The sequence below is a fragment of the Mus caroli genome, chromosome 13 (genome assembly GCF_900094665.2).
Source record: "Mus caroli chromosome 13, CAROLI_EIJ_v1.1, whole genome shotgun sequence".
Taxonomy (NCBI): Eukaryota; Metazoa; Chordata; class Mammalia; order Rodentia; family Muridae; genus Mus; species Mus caroli.
This window is the reverse complement of record NC_034582.1, coordinates 82943667-82964507: the sequence shown is the minus strand read 5'-3', so window position 1 is coordinate 82964507 and position 20841 is coordinate 82943667. Positions and strand designations below refer to the sequence as shown.

General features: G+C 33.9%; 1 protein-coding gene across 2 annotated transcripts in view; it reads right to left on the bottom strand.

Moving 5' to 3' along the window:
- Nucleotides 1-20841, bottom strand: part of Edil3 (EGF like repeats and discoidin domains 3) — a 482678-nt gene that overhangs the window by 222286 nt on the left and 239551 nt on the right. For both annotated transcript variants that reach the window (XM_021180302.2, XM_021180300.2), the window contains exon 5: nt 3183-3296. In XM_021180302.2, the coding sequence (XP_021035961.1) occupies nt 3183-3296 (114 nt within the window). The remainder of the gene's footprint in view (nt 1-3182; nt 3297-20841) is intronic.

Genomic DNA, 20841 nt, shown 5'->3' with positions numbered 1-20841 from the left:
TAGGTCTGAGAGGATTAAGACACTTTATATTACTTAGAAGAGTACATGACATACAATGACATCTAAAATGGAAATCAACATTGTCATATGATCATTGGTAAAAGATGTAGTTTACCAAAAATGTTGGTCAATAAATCATCTTTACAAAGTCTTCAATATAATGTTAAGGATGCCACATACATTCCACATGTATTTATAAAAGGAGCACTTTTCACTGAGTAAGCCTATATTGACAGAAATATACCTGCTCATACATACTCCTAGCACAAAGACAAATTCACACCTTTATATATAAAAAGTAAATATTGTATCTATTTGGGTATCAGTAAATGTTACTTTATTTGTTAGTGGATATTCTGGTTTTGACTATCTAAAAATGAAGGTAGAAAAATCTAATTTTTAATGAAAATATTTCTACAATTTTCAGCTTTTGTCATAAACATAGCAGAAACTTTTAGAGTAAGGGTTTATAGAATTATGTACACATTTCATTCATTTGAAAGTACCTTAGCTTGACATTTCAAATGTTACTTCCTTTTCCACGGAATAATTTATGTTTTGCTTTTAATACCTACCCCCCTCTAACTAATCTGAGTATTAATCCCTTTTTAGCACTGTGTTCAGGAATTAAACATTATAAGAACTCTCTGGGTGGTATTTTAATTTTTACAAATAGTGTCAGTAATGAAAATGCATTTGAGTGTCAGTCCTGAAATTTAATCATGTCACATTTAAACACTCAAGAGGGCAATGTATATGGTTGTTGTGAGAAGAAAAACATCTCAGCAAATAAAAACAAGTCTAGTTATTTTTAGATTAGTTAACTAATATGTTCTCTGTTTGCATTGCATTATCCTGATTTAAATATCACATCCAGTTAAACATGCATGACAAAACCAATCTGTTCTCATAAGGATGGGTTTGTCATTGCAGAGCCTTATCATTTTTCTCCTGGCTGCTAATGAAAATATCATTTTGGGCTCCTGAGCATGTCATTGAAAATAACCAAGAGAATCTACACAAAGACTTTAATTGGAGGAATTTTTGTTATATGTAGTAAATATTAGAGGAACACCTAAATAATATTCATGTCAATCAAAGGTAATTCCAGTAGAAATAAACAACACTAAACTGTAATCAACTGTTATACTCAATAAACAGAAAAAAAAATACACATTAAAGCATTAAACATTTGTGTTGCCCCAAAATCTAACTTGAAATTATTTATTTTGCTGTAGCCTATCTATAAATATAGGTAATAAACAACTGCTAATAACACATTGGAAATTATTATTAGACAATTTTAACACCTGATAGGAATTTTTGTGTCTATGTGGAATTTTGCTTTTTAGTGTATGTGTTAGGAGGGAGGGTGGTGATAAGAAGGATGTAGCCATATAATCCTGACATATCTGGAATTTACTGTGTAGATTAAATAACCTTGAGTTTTTCAGGAACTTTATGTTCTACATTTTAGAATTAAAAGCATGATCCATTATGCATAGCAAGTAGCTCATCCTTGATCTTTGAAATAATTATAATTTTACTCAAACTTAAAAAAAAGTTCTTTGCAGGATGACAACCTCATTTTTGTGCATCGAATCATGGAAATTAAGATTAAGTACAAACTTATTTCTAATTAAGCAAACGTGCATTACAGATACACTAAATGAGCCATAATTTATGATAAATAATTAATATGTTTATTTTTATATTTATTAATTGTGCTTAAATATCTTGATTTTGTTTTGCTAAAATGAATAAATATTTTTACATTTTAAATGTGCTATGTCACTAATGATTTAAGTGATTCATTTAATTGTATTGACAAATCTTCAAGATAAAGTCTATGAAGGGAAATTCTATAAAATATTAGGGAAAATCAGAGAAAGTTTAAGATGTAACATGGGCTCCTTTGTTGTCATTTCTGTTTGTTTGATTTTTTTTAAATTAGGCTTTGCAAACTTTATAAGCAATAGGAAACATTACTATTTCTTCAATGCTAATGATCAAACCAAGACTCCCCATGTAGAAGGCAGGTTCTGTACCATTCAATTGTGTCCTTGGTACTTAAAATCATTGTATTTATGTATTTCAAGGCTAGGTTGTAGTAGTAGATGCTTAATCACAGCATTCAAATATGCCTGCTAAGTTATTTGAAATGAATGGTAAGTAAATGATGTAAAACAATCGAGGCATTCCTCTACAGACATAGCTGAACAAGAGACACAAGTTCCCACTTATCTTTCTTACTTCAACTTGTTTATATAAATCCACTGCAGGACCGAGTGAGGAAACGTGCAGTTATACTGCATATGCATTCACAGGAATCTTGTGTATAGAGAGAATGCTCAGTTTAAAGGAACGTAAATTGCTGTGAAACCAAAGGCCTGGATCCTGCCACTTTCATTTGTGACAACTGGGGACAACCATATCAAATATCAGCCTTAGTTTCTGTATCTGAATATCAATCTGCATCTTTGCTATGCATTTGCATTTAGTCATTCTGTTACGTAGATGGCATCATATACGTAAAATCAGTATTTATAAAGTTTCCTTAATGGCCTTAATTACAAAGGCTGCCATTAGTGTTACACTGCTTAACTCAGAACCTAGTCCATTGAGTATAGTCCTGTGACTCTTCTTTCCACTTTTAATTAAAAAAAATCTGTTGCAGAATATTTTCTTCCTCCTTATTAGCATTTTGAATAAATGGTTATCCTACCATTATACCCATCATCTGAGAACTCTACTGTCATAGTTCCCAAGAAGCCAGTGTTTGCTTGTGTAGGTACCAGCAAAGCTATATTCTGTTTTATCTTCACATGTTAATTGTGATTGAAACTATTTGATCCCATTAGCTACTCAATCCAAACTGTCTCCTTTTGTTGGCATAAATCTAAGTGATATGCATACTGAACCATGAAAAGAGACCAGTAAAAGATAAGCCTGGATGTGATCTGCTGCCAGAGTGTAAGAATTACATTTTCATGTCTATGCCCTGAATAATACTTCCAGGGAATATGCATAACAGTAAGGACACATATGCAAGGACCCACTACAATCATTCATGCATTCTCAAATCAGACGATAATAACTTGGGTCCATACTCTGTTATAAATGCAGACTTCAAAACTAGCATCAGGTGTGTATACACATTTTTTTTACATAATATCACTTACTATATTGACAATTTCGTCCCATAAATTCTCCTGGGCATTCACAGGAATAGTTAGCAACAAGGTCGGTACATATTCCACCATTTCTGCAAGGCTCAGCTTCACATTCATTTATATCTGATGAAAAATAAAAAAGAAGAAAAGAAGATTGTTGGTTGATACAAATAAGCAGATGTTAGAAAATAAAGGTATCTTAAATAGAATGTCTGAAGAGTGCTATTCCTTTGCGTTTATGTGCACACATTTCAATAGCACAAATGCTCCATAAGCCAACAATTTATTTTTAAAAACAAATTATATGAATTTCAAATAGAAATGAGAATCCATATATATATATAAAAGACAAACAGACCCAAACCATTCCCCATTCTGAAAATTAATATGAGTACTTTGGGGAAATATTTGGTGCATTCTTAGAATTAAATCAAACAAATTAACCCCGATGGAGAGATAAATTGGCTTCTCTTAAAAGATCTCAAATCTATACTGTAGCAATAACTGCCAATTAGCACTGTCTCATTTCATCTTAATTCATTAAAATTCCAACTGACAGAAAGGTTTTAGTTTCTAAATAGGTTGCCTTTGATGAGAAGCAAATTAGAGTTAATAGCTAAAGCTCATTACATGTAAAACATAATAAATGTAAATGATGATCATTTTCTAATCTCATTCATGAGTTTCTAAAGTTAGTGTGACTAGTGGGAAATACCTTTGCTCTGCATCATTACACATGATGAAAAACCATGCAAAACAGAAGCCATTTGGTGAATTATGTTCATCTCCATGCTAATTTTGGACAACAGAGAACATAATTGTAAATTTTAAAGATTTATTTTATTTTTTCTTCATGTGTATTTGTGTGTGTTCATTTGTGCATGTGTATGCATACATGTGTGGATAGTACAAATGACAGTTACCAGAGGTATTGGATTTCCTGGAGTTACAGGCAGTTAGTTGTGAGCCTGCTGATGTGGGTGCTGAGAAGAGGGTCCCATTCTTTGAAAGAACAACAAACACTTTGAATTGCTGAAACTACTCTTCATCATAATGTATGTTTGGAATCATGTGAAATTCTAAGCTTTTGGTTCTATCACAGTTTCAAATTATTTTAATGTGATTAAAATGACTATACCATTCATTGTATTAAAAATCCATCTTATGACATGTTTTTCTCCGTATTATATATACTGAAATTTCTCCTAAATATAATATAATCAATAGCTAATAAATTAAAGCTTGATTTCTAAAACAGAATCATTTGTTTTTTTATGGAGTAAGATATAAATATTGACTTTTTTATTTACAGAAATATAGAATATACTGAGTACTTATGTCTGAAGAAGACCAAATTAAAAAATATAATCTGATTTTGGATTTGAAGGGACAGCTTCGTCAATACAAATGAGGACAAGATATAGATGATAGTTTCTAGCAGGAGGAATAAAATTGTATTCATGCACACAGGCCTTCCATATTTGGAGGTAGTAAGGGCATCCCGAGTCTAATGAAACAAGGAAGGGAACAGATTACAAGGACCACTTGATGTCATCTGACCTAACTCAATCTTAACATTTTAGCACTGCAGACTTGGAACAATGCAAGACAGTTTCCTCTTACACTTCCAGAAGGTCTAAGGAAGCCTTTTCGCTGTGGCCTTTAAAACTGAACAGGACAACAGCACAGGGACTGATTGAAGGTTTGATGTTAATAGCTGTAATAGGTAATTTAAGTTTGGAGTAGAAGACAATATATTAGCATTTTAAGTTTCAAATACCACACAACATTGTTGCTGCTTTAATTTTTAGAACAATGGGATTTTCATCACCAGCACTATGAGAGTAACCAGGAATTTTCTATGTTAGTCATGATGAATATACCCTCATCTCTTTGTTTCATAGAGTCTTCCACGTGTGTGCACAATAAATAGTGTTCTCAATACCTGCATGTGAATCACAGAGCTAATCTTTTAAACCTTTCAAATATAGGTACCTCAGTGTCCATCGATAACTATTAACAAAACAACTTATAATTAAAGCTATCTGATTCTTCAAAAGCAAGTCAACACCTTTATTCAGAGCTTAAAGTGAGATAAGAAAAAGTAGAGTTGAACAGGTTGAACTTGAAGTTTTATAGACATATTCCAACTATGGCAACAAAGGATCTTCTCATCACTTAACTGTACAGCTGGCTTTTTAAACATAAAATATATTAAATCTAAATTCATAAAAATATGTAAATGAATTATATACTTAATAAAATAGAAAATTTAGCAAATCATTGCATGTATACTTATCTAGTAATATGCAGGATTAAAGAGCAGACAGCAATTACACAGAAACACTTATGTGTTAGTGTAATGTAGCTCTTTCATTGATGAAGGCTATTTACACTGTGATTAACACTGCAAGCAGTCTAAATGAAAACTGACCTCAATTTGTGCAAATCATGTTTAATTAAAGACTAGATAGAAATGTTCATGGGATACAATGTAGTGAAATTAAAATTAAATCTGTATAATAGATTAGTTTTTGTCACAGATCAAGTCATTACCATTTTCAGAAAAAATGTCCACATCTATTTTCAATATAGTGAAAGGGAGTTTTTTTTGTATCTAAGAAGTACTTGACACTGTAGTCTTTTCCTTTTTGTAAATAAAAATTGCCACACTGTATGAAATTTACAGCTTATATATAATAAAAGGGCTGTGCTTCTGTTACTACCATGTAGGAATATGTAGTGATTTCATAATGTATTCCCAATGAAGGCAGAAAGCTGACTTCTGCATACAACTTTGCTATTTCCCATGTTGTGTGCTTGGTGCCCAGTGGCCATGCTTCACATAAAGTTCCAGAGAAATCTCATGACCCACCTTTGTTTTACTCATGGCCACTTTTCTTTTTATGTTTTGTTTTGTTTTTTTACTTTGCTTTTTGGTGAGGAAAAAGTAAAGGAAATAATGTAGGGAAGCTATGAGAAGATAAGTGAGTTTCTTCCATAAAATAAAATAAGAATTTCTGAGTCTAGTATTTAACTATCTCACGGGTTCATTCTCCTTTTCTGGATAATATAAGACATTTTGCTATTGTGTTGCATTTATTTCCTGCAGCTCTGTAAATGCTGGTAGTATTGATGGTTAATCCTGGTTATCCACTGGATTGGATCTGTAATCCATAGCACAAGTCTGTAAGGGTATTTTCTGAAGAGATGCGCTGAAGGGGAAGTGCGTCCCCTAGGGGGCAGTGCTTTTCCAATGGCTGTCCACATAGAAAGAGGTCAGAGACCCTAGATGGTGAGAGGGAACTTATAGAGCCCATCTCCAGCAAAAAGACAGGGCATCAAGTGAGGGATTGGGTTGCTATCCCACAGTCACATCTATGACCCATAATTTTTTCCTGTCTCAAAGAATTGCAGGGATGGAAATGGAGAGGAGTCTGAGGAAAAGAAGGTCCAGCAACAGGCCCGAAGTGGGATCCAGCTCAAGAGGAGGCCCCAAGGCCTAACACTATTACTGAGGCTATGGAGTACTCATGATTGTCCTCCGAAAGACCCAACAAGCAGCTGAATGAGTCAGATGAAGATATTTGCACCCAACCAATAAACAGAAGATGCTGACCCCCTTGCTTGAATTAGGAAAAAGCTGGAATAAGCTGAGGAAGGCAACCCTGTAGTAGGACCAGTAGTCTCAATTAACCTGGACCCTGAGATCTTCAAACACTGGATCACCAAGCAGACAATATACACTAGCTGATATGAGACCCCCCAACACATATACATGCACCTAACCCTCAAGAGGAGGAAGGCCCCAGGGAGTTTAGAGGTCTGGTGGGGTGGGTGTGGGTGGGGACATTCTTGTGGCAACAGTGGGGTGGGGAGAAGGTATGGGATGTGAAACAGTCAGATGGTGGACCAGGAGGGGGATAAAATCTGAAGTGTAAAAAAAAAAAAAGATAAATAAATAAATACATGGAAGACAACAAACATGCTTCTCTCAATTAAAAAAAGAAAAAAGAGATTCTAGGGAAAAGAGGCTGTTATTTTGACTGCCTATTTTTTGATCCTTGTTAGAGAATGCATTCACCCTGCTCCTTGCTACTGGAATCCTTCTCTGACAACAACACTAATTTCTTTTGCCTTCTGACATAAATACAAAACCTAGAACTCTCTAGAAAGCCTCCCTTCATCACTAAATTGAACACCATCCAAGCCTGTGGATGCAGAAGCAGCTACTGGGTTTACAGACATTCCAGAGTGAAGAAGGCCATTGTTGGCCCTAAACATTGAGGCCATGGAGGAGTGATACTTAGTGCCTTGTTTTTCATGTCTTGCCCAGTCTGCTTTCTTAGAACCCAGGGCCACCATCTCAAGGGTGGCCCCACTCACAGTGGCCTGGACCCTACCCCATCAATCACTTATTATAAAAATGTCCTACAGCCCAATATTATGGAAACTTTTTCTCAATTGAGATTACCTAAAACTGGCCAGGTACATACAGTAACCAATGTGTGTGTGTGTGTGTGTGTGTGTGTATGTGTATTTAGCTATCTGTGACAGAGAGACAGAGGGAGATTGTGTCAACCCAAGCACAGTTTAGGAATTCATTAGTGAAAGCTCTGCTAATAACTATCAATTTATTCAGATATTTATGTCTTAATTACTTTTGTACTGCTCTGATAAGATTTCTTGACAAAGACAAGTCATAGAAGAGTGAGTTTACTGTAGTATTATAGTTTAGGGTGACAATGGTACAGAACATGATGGCAGGGAGGCAGGCAGTAAACAGCATATGAGAATATATTTTGATCTACAAGTAAGATGTAAAGTGTGCTAACTATGGGTGGCCTGGGTTTTGAATCCTCAAATCCTATCCCCAGTGACCCTTTTTCAATAGTACTATACCTCCTCGTCTTCCAAAATATTTCAAACAAGTTGGGAGTAAGTATTCAAATAGCCTATTTGGGGGGGTGGTTAATAATTCAAACCACCATTTTCGAGTCCCCATGAATTGTAAGTCCTTAGGCCACTGTCTATATCAAAATGCAAAATACATTTAGTTTTATTTCAACTCCACAAATTTCCATAAGCTTCACAGTCACAACACAACACACTTGAAAAGTTCAATGTCTAAGTTTCTTCTGAGACTCAAAATAATCTCATAATTGTAATTATCTGTACAGTCAAAATAAAACTACATAGTTTCAACACAGTGGCAAAGAATATTCATTCTGATTCCAAAAGGAAGGACTTGGGGGAATAGTGAGGAAATACTGGACCCAAAGCAGAGTAAGTCCTAGCAAGACAACATCCAAATCCTATCGCTCTGTGTCTAATGTCACAGAGCTTAGATGGTTCTTATCCTTCCAGCTTTGGTGACTGCCACACATTTTTCTTACAGGCTTGTTCCATTCCTTGTCTGCAGCTCTCCTTAGCAAATTTCCCACAGCTCTGAAACCTCTAACATCTCATGGCATTTACCACAATCTATACTTCAGGTTTACAGCTACATGCAATGGCCTCTTAGGGCCCCCATGAAGGGATTCTCCTGTCACCCAACTCTTATCAACAGCTCTTTTAACAGAGGTGAACAATTGTATAACTCCCCAATTTTGTATACTTCCTAACTCAAAGGCAAGAAACAGGGCAATCATTGCCATGTTTGACTGCCTTTTTGAGGTGGAACCTGGCCCCTTCTTTGAAATATATTTGCATAAGCATTGATTTGTTGTTGCTTTTGGGAGCAGAAAATTCCTCAGATGTTTTTGTTTTTACATCCTGCAGGATTAGCTGGTTGGGGTCCTGCTCTGAAGACACCACCGCCTTTATTCCATTGCAAATCAGGTATTACCTTATCCCTTTTAACAGGAGACTTGGCTCCACATTAAATGTTTTGGTACTCTACCCTATACATTTCCCATTTCTTTCCACCCTGCTTAGGCTTTTGTCGTTGTTGTTGTTGTTTGTTTGTTTGTTTGTTTTCTTTCATTGCAGACCTGCATAAGGGTGACTCCCAAAAAATCATGTGGTAGGTCAATATTAGGCAGATTTCAAATCTTTCTGAGAAAAGTAGCACCCAAAATTTCACAAGCAAGAGGCAGCAAGAAATCTGGGAAAGGCCTAGGATTTTGAAGCCTAAAATCCTATCCCCCTGCACCTCAGCCCAGTGACACAACTCCTTCAACAAGGTAATCTATGCAATACCTCTTAACCCTTCCTTAATAATTCTACTAACTGGAGATGAAGCTTTCAAACTTATTAGTTTGTGAAGACCATTCTCAGGCAAACCACTGGTCAATGCTAATATTCATCCAGGGAGAGTTCGGTTTAAATACATTATCACTCTAAGAAGGCTTCAGCTGTTTCTCATGTTCTTAGACTGCATCTTTCCTCACATACTTTGTATAAACGATAGTCTAAAGCTTATAGATTTTTCTTTGGAGTGACAGGATGTCAATTAACTTTTGTAAATCAAAGCTGCATTTGATAGTTTCTTATTCATGTTTTTCAAAATCAATCTCTCTACTAATGCTTTTCTTCAGCAGAAAACATTTCGAGTGATTGGTCAAGTGGCTAAAAGTAGGAGGAAGTATGGGAGCTAGTCTGAGATATACTACCTTAAATTCTGATTCTAAATCCAGACTTAGACATCAAGGAGGGCCAGCTAAACAGAGAAGGTAGGAGGCTAACATACAGGCAGGGTAGGGAGAAGGTGAATGAGGCTGGAAATCTTTCTCAAGTAGGGTTCAGAGTCCAGATACATGTGGTCCAATTTCTAGCTGTGGGTGAGATGGCTTTGTGGGACAGGAGGGTAACAGGCCCTGCAATTCCCTGCCTAAAGTTCTCTCTGAATTCCCAGTGGTCTGAGTATGGGGCAGTGTGGTGGTAGTAGCCAATAGGGAAACGGGCAGGGCTGCTGACTGGAGGTCTCATTTTTGCATCAAGTTCTCACAGATATCTTCTGATAGTTTGTCTAATTTCTTAGTATTCATCCTTTCCTCTTCATGTATAAATCAAGCCCCACAAGCTTTAAGATTATTGTTTTGAAAGATCAGATTTCTTGATTTCCTGTGTTTACATTGGAGTGTTTTTTTTCCTTGTGATAGTGTTACTAACAGCTAATTAGTTACACGAGCTTATTTTCAAGACCCTACCAGTATTGATCCTTCAGACCATATCTTCTCTTGTTTTCCCATTGACTATTAAATATAACACAGACGTTTTAATGATTCTTGCCTCCTAAAATAAGACATTTGATATTTTGTCTTATCTATAGCCTTTAGTTTTCAAATTTTTCTTTCAAGTTTGAATAACTATTGATGAATTCTTAGAATTCTGTTTTGCCACTCGCATGCTGAATTTAATTATGTCATAATCAGAACTACCTAGAGGATTTCCCAGACTTTTTCTGAAACAGTAAGATAGATTTTTAATCTTGTATGCGTTTAAGGCTTTTGATCTTGATTTTTGGCTTATTACCAGTAATTCATTTTAAAATATCAACTTAAAATCAGTTTCTTCAATAAGAGTCAGCTGTATGCCAATATTTTATAATGATATCTAGGTAAGTAACTTTTACTTATGAAAAAATAATAATTAACACAAGCTCTGAATCAAAAATGCATTTCCTGGCCATTTTCCTTAAAACATCATATTTTGTACTCGTCTAAGGCCTGAAAACATTTAATTTATTTTGGGACTTCAAATTAGATAAAAAATTCCTTTGACATTTATATTAAGGGGGTATATATCCAAATATTCTGCCAAGTTAACTTATAAACATCTCTGTATTCAGGCATCTCTGTATTCTTTTTTGGAAAGCAAGAGTGAGATCAGTGTAATGACAATACAAGTTGAAATGACCATGTGGAAGAGGAATAGTTCACAAGGTCCCACCACAGTGCCTACTGAGACAGGGACAATCAGTCCTCACCAGGGATGAGCTCTTGCATAGATTGTCTAATCACAAGTGACTGGCCCTGGCAAAGTGTACTTTAAATCAAAGCTAAATGGACTCAGTGAGCTACATGTATTTTTGTGAAGCAAATATGTATTTATATGTATGCTGTTTGTATGTATATGTTTATATGTATGTATATAGAGATATATTTACACATATTACAACAATAAGCAAAGAAGAAACCATGAACTTATGAGTAGGGGATATGATACAATTTGAAGAGGTGAGGGAAGGTTTGCATACTATAAATGTGATGAGATTGTATGAATTTCTCACAAACTGTAAAACTGTTAAATATACCACCTCCACAACCACAACCACCACCAACAAATAGGCATCCCAATGTAAAGTCCAAACTAGGTAGATGCTAAACTCAAGGAGGTGTAATTAAGAGGGCATTATTTCTCTATAAGGCAAATATTTGGCAAAAATTATAAGGTAGTATGAAAAAATTTCAATCAATAGAAGACAAAAAGAATAGGTGAATTCTATGGTAAATTTTTTCACAAATGTAATCTACTTTCAAAGCTCATTCTGTCTCCATTAAGCATCATTATAATTCGTATAACATTAAATATTTATTAATCAAAATTTTTTTTCAAAAATCTGGGAATGCTGGGGATATGTAAAAGCATCCAATATGTATTAGAAGAGAGAAACTTTTGACTGGGCTAAGTGATCCAGTTTCTCTTTTAAGTGATTTTTATTAAGGAAAAACGCAAAGTGTAAAATTATTATTGCTGCTGTTTTTAGTTTGTTTACTCTTTTTCTTTTTATGGTGGAATTGAAGTGTTGTTGATGAACCCTAGGACTTTACACATATAAGGCAAGTGCTCCACTATTGAGTAACATCTCTCTAGCCAAAATTTCTCTTAAAAATTTTTGCTATGAAAACATATTAAAGTTCTGTACCAGGAAACCTGACTTAAGTGCCTTTGGATGGAATGAAGACAATCTTATTGTATTTTAAAAATCAGGTGATTCTTATAGGCAGGTAGGTTGACACACATTTACCAGAGTCTTTGCTTATGAAGTCTATTTATGTTTTAATCTATCCATCCATCCATCCATACATACATCTGTCTACAATGGCTTCATTGCAAACTGCTAAAACTAGAATGATTAATGTGTCATGGTCTCTAACTTTTATCAAGGCTCTTACATTAGAGTAAATAGAAAAGGAAATAAATAATAAATGGTAGTGTTAAGTGGTATATCCCATAACCAAAAAAGCAGTTACTCAAATGAACTCCAAATATCAACATCTAAATCCTACTAGTAGGCTAGAGAATGGTGAACTTTCCAGGAGTCAGTGGATTCAGGAAACAAACAAACAAACAAACAAACATGTTTTTATACTTAATATATTAATTTATAATTTACTCTAAATTATGTTCTAAAATTAGGATACCTCATTATTTTATATTTGAGGAATCTGTAAATCTAAGTGTGACTCCTCATTATTCTATGGGCCTTTGTTCCAAGTACATACAGCTTACTTCTTTTACTCTGATGTGTTAGCAGTCACGGGGTTTGGTATATTCTGATTGTTTTTACAATATTGATCATTGTATTTTGTCAGCTGCACATGAAAATTGTTTCCTTGCATCTCTTTCTAGTTTTAGCAGTCAACCTTCATGACAATAACTTGGAATTTTTATCTATAATAGATTATAAACCCCCACAATTAGCTTCTGTAGTTTACATAGTTTATCTTCATCCATTTGCTCATTCAACAAACCTACCCACTTATTAACTCATTCAAATTCCAATGAGTAGATTAATTAAAACTAGAAAGTAATAGAGAAAGTAATCTGTAGAGCTTACTTCTACATATGTTTTACTAATGCATTATTAGAAAACACTTTAGGGTTAATGATGACTGGCACGTGTAACACACTCTCCTCTTTAGAGATTCTTACCAGGGAGCTTTGCATTTCCATAAGTCCTTTGTATGTATTAAATCAAGCTATGAATCAGGCACTAAAGTATGTAATTAGATATTTTAGTGAATCTGTTCAATGGATAAGCACTTTCCAGGTAAGCATAGGAACCTGTGGTCAAACGGTCAGAATCCTTCCAAAACCAGATGGAGTTTCACAGGTCTGGAATCCCAGTTCTAACACATGCAGAGAAGAGGCAGATAATCAGGAATTCCTAAAAGCTTGAGGACCAGCTGGCCTGGGGAATATATCTGCAAACAACAGAGAAACCCTGCCCCAAACAAGATAGAGTATGAGGATATGTAGCCAAGGCTGTCATCTGAATTCCACTGATGCTGTGTCACACATACACCTGTTCTCAGACACATGAAGGTGTACACAGACACATGGCTCCCACATACACAAATACATACAACCATGGATAATCTTTTCTTTTGTTTCAAGATGTTTTTATTTTTCACATACTTTAATTTAAAAGTACATCAATCTTCTTTTTTCTTTCCTCCCTCCAGCTCTTCTTACATTTCCTATCTCAAACCCCTGCAATACCCACTTCACTTGATCTCAAATTGATGGCCTTTTCCTACTCAGCAGGAGTTACTACAAAGATAGTACTAGTGACATATGTACCCTAAAGCATTACATACAAAAAGTAGATTGATTAACAAATAAACACTGGATTTCCTTTAAAGAAATGTAGAATATAGCCTAAAAGGTGAAATAGATCTAACTGGTGCTAAAAGATGAATGGTGGGACTTTACTTCAGATTTATTACATTTGTAAGGAACAAGAACGAACACAATGTTTTTGGGAAAGTCGACCACTTTAAGTTACAGGAGGATGAACCCATTTGGATTTACCTGGTGAGGTGGAGCCATTCAGGATAGCAGTGAACATGTAGATAAAGATTAGATTTTATGGCCTTATGAATCAAGTTTGAACTTTACTCTGTAGATATTGAAGAGTTAACAGGGAATTCAAGGAACAAAAGAAAGCATGCTATTGGATAAATCTCTGTTTCAGAAAGTTGATTTGTGTAATATAGAATGTTATTAATTTTAAAAATTTAAAAAAATCATTCTAAAACTCAGAGATGAACATGTTGAGTCCTTATTAATCAACTCCTTAAGATAGATACTGGTATATATATTGCTAATGGTGTACATATCTTAACACAGTGCAATATTTACAATGCATGAGTCATCCATATATTCTGGTTTGCCAGATATGACAAATAAATGCAGAATGATCAGGGAATTTGTGTAATACATTTCTTGTTTTATCAGTTTACCTGAAATGCAAACTATCTTGGAAATCTGTATTTCCTTCAATCATATGACTCTAATTGTTAACCAGAAGGTGATTGCCTCATACTTTATTTTTCTTCTTATAAGCATTTTAACTTTAAGTATATGGTTGTATTTCAAATTTTGCACATTCAGCAGAACATTGAGAAAAACCACATACAGTAGAAAATCATTATTGATGAATTATCTTCCATAGGCTCTTGCTCAAGCTAAAAGAAGGTCATAGTCTAGAAGTTTCCTTTGTGTGAAGTTTAATATGTTTAGCTGGAGAGCAGCGCATCAGAGGAGCATCTGACTGATGACAGTGAGCACTTCATAATATTGTTTCCTCACATATCTGTGTGCTTATGTACACCTATTGTAAAGGTCACTATTATTATAATATTCTATAAATAAGGGAAGAAGGGACTAGTATTATTGCAAATCTAAGCAGTTTTCCTAGAGTTAAAGCAGCAGTAACATTAAATGCAAATCAATGCATTACTCTTTATTTTCATTCTCAGCACCAGACAACCACTCTCCATCCATACTTCACTTTAAGAGCCTAGTTGGTCTGCCAAGAGACTGGACTAGGAAAATATCAAGTTTAATGGCACAGTGTTGTTAATAACTGAAACATAGTAGCACATTTTCTCAGGGACAAAATTTCCTGACCAAACCTCTGCATTTGAATACCTCGAATTTTCTCATTTTGTTTACTCTTCTTATTAATTTTATTAATGGCTTTAAATTAATTGAATACCTTGGGCTTTAAATGAATTTGCATGTCAAGTCCAAAACTGGTATCAATGCATAGTTTTTCTTTAACGAAGAATTAATTTGATTTTTGCCTTCTAACCCACGTGCCATTTAGCTTTGTACTCTGATAAAAAGCTTCATTTTGATTTAATTACTTCTTTTTAGATGATATAGGCATATTTCATAGTTTTGGAGTAAATGCTTTGCTATTTACCTTGAGTGATAATTGATATTATTTTAAAATATCTCTTTGAAGTAAAATGTCCATGTGGAAAAATATACAAAGCAGTAAATTTAATGAGTAATTGTAAAGAAAAAAAACTTACGCTACTGCCGAGTCCAAACACTAGCATCCTAAGCATTCTGAAGCCTCCCTGTTATCCTTCAATCCAACGGCTTTTTATAATGTACAGTTTTACAGTGTAAATACATATATACAAGCAGGAGCTTTCATTTTGCCTTTTAACATCACAATTTCAAACATCAGTTATTCAGTGTGTGCATCTCCGTCTGTGGTTTCATTCCCATGGTTGTTACAGTGGATGCAGTGATTTGGTTTCCATTGCAATCTATGGTCATTGTGAAGTATAACACCCGTATTTTCCTGATATACTTATATTGGCATTGTGTTGTTGCATATAAAAAGATCAGAATGCCTGTCAATAGCTGTGTCTTGATGCACAAATATAGTGTATGAGTTCTGGATATGTCTAGGAGTGAAATGACTGGGTTATTTCTATATACACATTTAATTTTAATTGATAATGCCAGATTATTTTTGCAAAGTGGTGACATGAACCACACTGGTCTCAGCAATATAGTTCATAGTATTTTTGAAGAGAGGAACTATATGAAACTGACAAGTGACTGCTTTTTCATGTACAAGTTATGAGTAGAAAGGTTTAATGCCAATATACCCTTTAAAGTTTCACTAAGAGGATCTTTTGACGTGAATAAATTCAAACTTTCATCTTACTAAGTTAAATTACATTTTCTTGTTCAATAGTCTTTAATTTTTTAATATCAGTAACTTTATACTACAAACGTTTAAACATTCTTTTGTAAACAATGTTCACTTAAGCATCAGGCTCTAATACTCATTTGTAGTTCATGTGTATATAGAATAAATTGATCTAATCATTTAATTACTTTCTTTAAATAATTTCTACAATTAGACGCTCAACTGCAGGTATATAAAGAAAGACTCAGTAATTAAATGTGATTAGGTCCTTGTGTTAAATTCTGATATCTTCTAAATGTTAGTATGATAAAATAAAAACAATGGTCCAAAATGAGAAATTAGACACAACTTCTAGAGTGTCTGAAGGTTAGCTAAGGTAATTGATGGCAAGGAAGTATATAACTTATAATCTTTCAGAGCTCAGGAAAAATTATCCCTATTTTTTTTTCAATAAGAATTTAAAAAATATCATAAAATTTTATAGAAAATTTCATTTTTTTTCCCTGGAAGAAAGGTAGGCACAACTATGACAATGTTTATATATACAGTAACTTCTTTGGCATCGTTCTTAGAGTAAAGAAATGGGTGGGATTTTTATCAATTTTTGGAAGAGTAGCTCTTCCTTTGGATTATTTGAAAGACAGTAGTTGATCTAAAAGAACACAGCACATGGAAGTGGAAACATACAGAAGTGAGTAAAGAAATATCATACATTTTTCATATATTGTAACATTTACATTTATTAATTTGTACAACAACCTTCTATAAACCATAGCATTTAAATCAGTGTAATATCAAGCGGGTGGACTTAACATTCACAAGTATAGAAGACACCACAAACTCTAAGTAGTTTGAGTTTCCCTCAAAGGGAACAGGGTGGCTGGAGTTCATTCATTATAGAATCTCGTCTCCATAAGTGCAGGATGTTTTGGGTATTCTTGGCAGAAATACATTAAGAAATATCTGCCAATTAAGTCCACTTTGGAACCATCCCTTTCAATCTAACTATTCACTGTTTATTGCTTTAAAAGTTAGCCATTATTTTTGGGATTTGTATTTTAAACCTTATTTGTTATTCCATGCTGCTGATAATTTGATATATATTATATATATATTTCATAATCATGGTGGAGATGATTCAAAAGAATCTTGCTTTCAGTTCTGACTTTATTAATAGGGACCAGGGTGTTATTCTGCCTGAAAAAGCAATGTATAGCTAGATGTATTCTACCACTCTCAGGTCACTGTCTTGAGAGAAATCCCACAGGACAGCATGATTTGACAGCATCTAGACAGAGCCAGAAACTTTCTACAGAAAAGAAACAAATTCTGAATGTAAACTCCTAAAGTTGTATGGAAAGCAATATGAATATTCCTGAGAAAACTATAATTAGAACTACTAAATGATCTATCAATTTATATCATATATATATATATATATATATATATATATATATATATCACAGAAGGAAGCAATGTCTCCACATGATAAAAGACATCTTCATGTTCATAATCATTGGAATGTTGTTTTAAAATCCAAGACATGGAAGTTACAAATGAGCACCAACTCATGAGTACAGAAGATCTTTACAGCAGAATACCATTCAGCTCCAGAAGTGTATGAATCCTTTTGTTTATGAGAACATGAATGGAACTGCAAATATCCATGCTAAGCAAAACATTCCAGACACAGAAAAGCAAGGGACTCGTAGATTGAACATCTGAATTGGTCTCATTTATTAAAAAATTTAAACAAAATCAAGAAGTACCGGAGTATTTCTGAGAAAAGAAATCATGTAAGACAAATGAACTCAATTGGATACAGAAAACAAAAAGCACAGAATATTCAACAATGTGGGACATATTTAAACATGAATCAAATGTAATAGATATGTAAAACCAGAAAAATTCCTTTACTAGAATTAACAAATAAATGACTTGAAAGCAATTGTCATAACACCTTCTATACATTGACTGTATCAGGTAGAGACAAGGTAACTAGAGAAAAGCACTGGATTTCTAGAAATGAAAACTACAATGAAATAAGTAAATAATACACTAGTCAGAACTAATAGCAGATTAGATATTGCCCACATATGCCATATTCACTAAAGATTAATGAATATGAAAGGTATACTAACACACAATACACACAATCAACACAAACAGACCTAATATCCTAAGCATCAGTGACTTGAGGACCATGCATATTGGATTCTGAGTTCTTGCAAAGGAAAAGCAGGAAACCTTTGTACTAAACCTTTGTAATACATGTGCAGATGTAAAAAGCTTAACAGATCCTAAACATGAAGAATTACGCAAACACAGACTATGATGACAAATGAGGTAGTCTAATGAACAGCCAAGACTTTTCTGTACATTTGGTTTGGGTATCTATTTGCCTCTAAAAGAATTTAGGGTCATTCTCACCCCACTATAGACTTACTTGAAATAGACTATAGATCTGGAAATAAAAGCTACAACTATTTCTAAAACTTGGAACACATATTAAAGAAACCATATTTGTGCTCAGTTTAGGTGAACATTTTAAATGCAACACCAAAATTATTAATCACAGAACATTGATTAAACTCGACATTATGGAAAATGTAAATAACCCAAAGTCAAATTTAAGTGAATCAAAAACCAAGTCCCAAACTGGCAGAATACATTTGCAAGTCAAGATTCTAGGACAGCATTTACATTTACAATATGTAAAGGATTATTATAATATCTTATTAAGAAACAAGTAGCTCCATAAAATGATCAAAATATTCATGAAAACATGAATTTTACAGTGGCAGAAAATGTATGAAAAGGTATTAAACACCGTTGTAATCAAAATTACAAAGTAAAACTAACATTAGATGAAATGTCCTTGAACATGTAAAATACAATGGAATTACATTGTATTTGCAGTACCCTGCAGGCATTTACCCCACATATTTGCCCAGTGCTGATGAAAACATCTCAATGTTGATACATTTTAAGCATCTTTATTTAAAATAATCCCAGATTTGGTGTACATCATGCATTCATGTGTATTTTTTAAATGGTTTTAGATTCATACCATTCATCACTGTTCACAGTAAAATGAAATTTTGATACAAGCAATAGCAGGGAGGCATCCCGAAGGAATTAGTCTCAATAAAGAAACCAAACAGGAAGTAACTGCTATGTGATTCTATTTTTAGACTTGTAGAAAATGATTTAATCTGTTTTGGCAGAAAGTGCAGAGGTTGAGATGAACTTACAGGCACAATAAGTGGTTGAGTAAGAATAGGAGGACTAAGGGGAGTGTTCACTATATCATTAAGGGTACTGGCTTCACAGGTGCCCACATGTGTCAGAATTGAACACACCACAAGATCTTAAAATATCTTATTCTGTGTCAGTTATTCCTCAACGAAACTGCAGAAACAGTGACTATGCTGTCTATTTATTGGCCATGAACAGAAAATGATACAAACTCATAACACACATGCAGAAATCCACAACCACATTTCCTTTATCACCAATTAGCCCATAAAGTTGATGAAGAAACTCAAGCATTCTCAAATTTATAACAGAGACATAGTTTCCTTTCCAATACATTTTGGCTCAAAACAAGGACTGTGCAGCTCAGATGAGATGAGGCAGGCATTCCTAGGAACATTGAGTAGTATAATCAAACTAACTAATAAAGGGAGCTATATTCATAAAAGTGAGCAAAGGTCTAATTTTTGAGGTAATTCATGTGCTACTCTACAGTTATTTCTGTCCTTCAAGAGAGGCTTTCCAGAAAGCTCTAAATGAAGATGAAAGCCAAGGGAACTGTGAGATTTTTCTTTTGCTCTCAGATTTTTGTTTTCAGACTGAATCTATTTCTGATACATTGACTTTCAGAAAGCTGAAACACCTTAGAATTTAAGTGGGGTTACTGATGCTTTTCCTAATAATTCTTAATACCAGTAGATTTCTGGTAAATTCATTAGGTGTTTTTATGAGCAAGCCATCTGTATTTCTGTGATCTATTTAAGACATAATTTTCATGTGAGAAAAACATGAAATACTTTTCTCTAGGTCTATAAACCTTTGAAAATTGCAAGTGCATATGAGGAGTTTTATGATTTCTTTTCATATATATTAAGATGGAAATCTCATACCCAGTAATTACTTACCATGTAATTTCACATTGGAAGTGTAAGCCTCAGGGACATCATTTGCATCATATCCATTGAACCTGATTAAAATAATTAGCTATTTCCATAACAAGTGCTTTGACAAATGGGCCTCCTTCTGCTATACCGGAAGGGCTCCAACTAGAAACTGTGTTTCAGGAATATTCCAGTATAGATTCATGAAAAATTTTAAATTTCTTTAATAAAATTCAATGACTCATGAATTATATTAACTATTAGTAAACAGTAGTATATGTGTAGCTCTACCCACTTAATGTGCTTGTTTAATGTGGTCCTGAATTTAACTATTTGAGTTTATGTGGCATCTTTCACACACTCATTAAGAATCCTTTGGTTGTGCTTCAGAGGATGAAAGAGGGATTATGGGTCTCACTTAAATGTACTGGAGGATTATATTTAAAAGTATTGCTAATAGTTTTCGAAACTAGAATATTTTCAAAAGTGATACAATACTTAAAATATTTTAGTTGACATGCAGAAGTAGGGAAAAAACAAGAGTTTTTGCTTATTATGCTTTGCTGAAATAAAAATATACTTATGAAATTTGAAAACTAACCAGTTTTATCACCAAACTATGGTC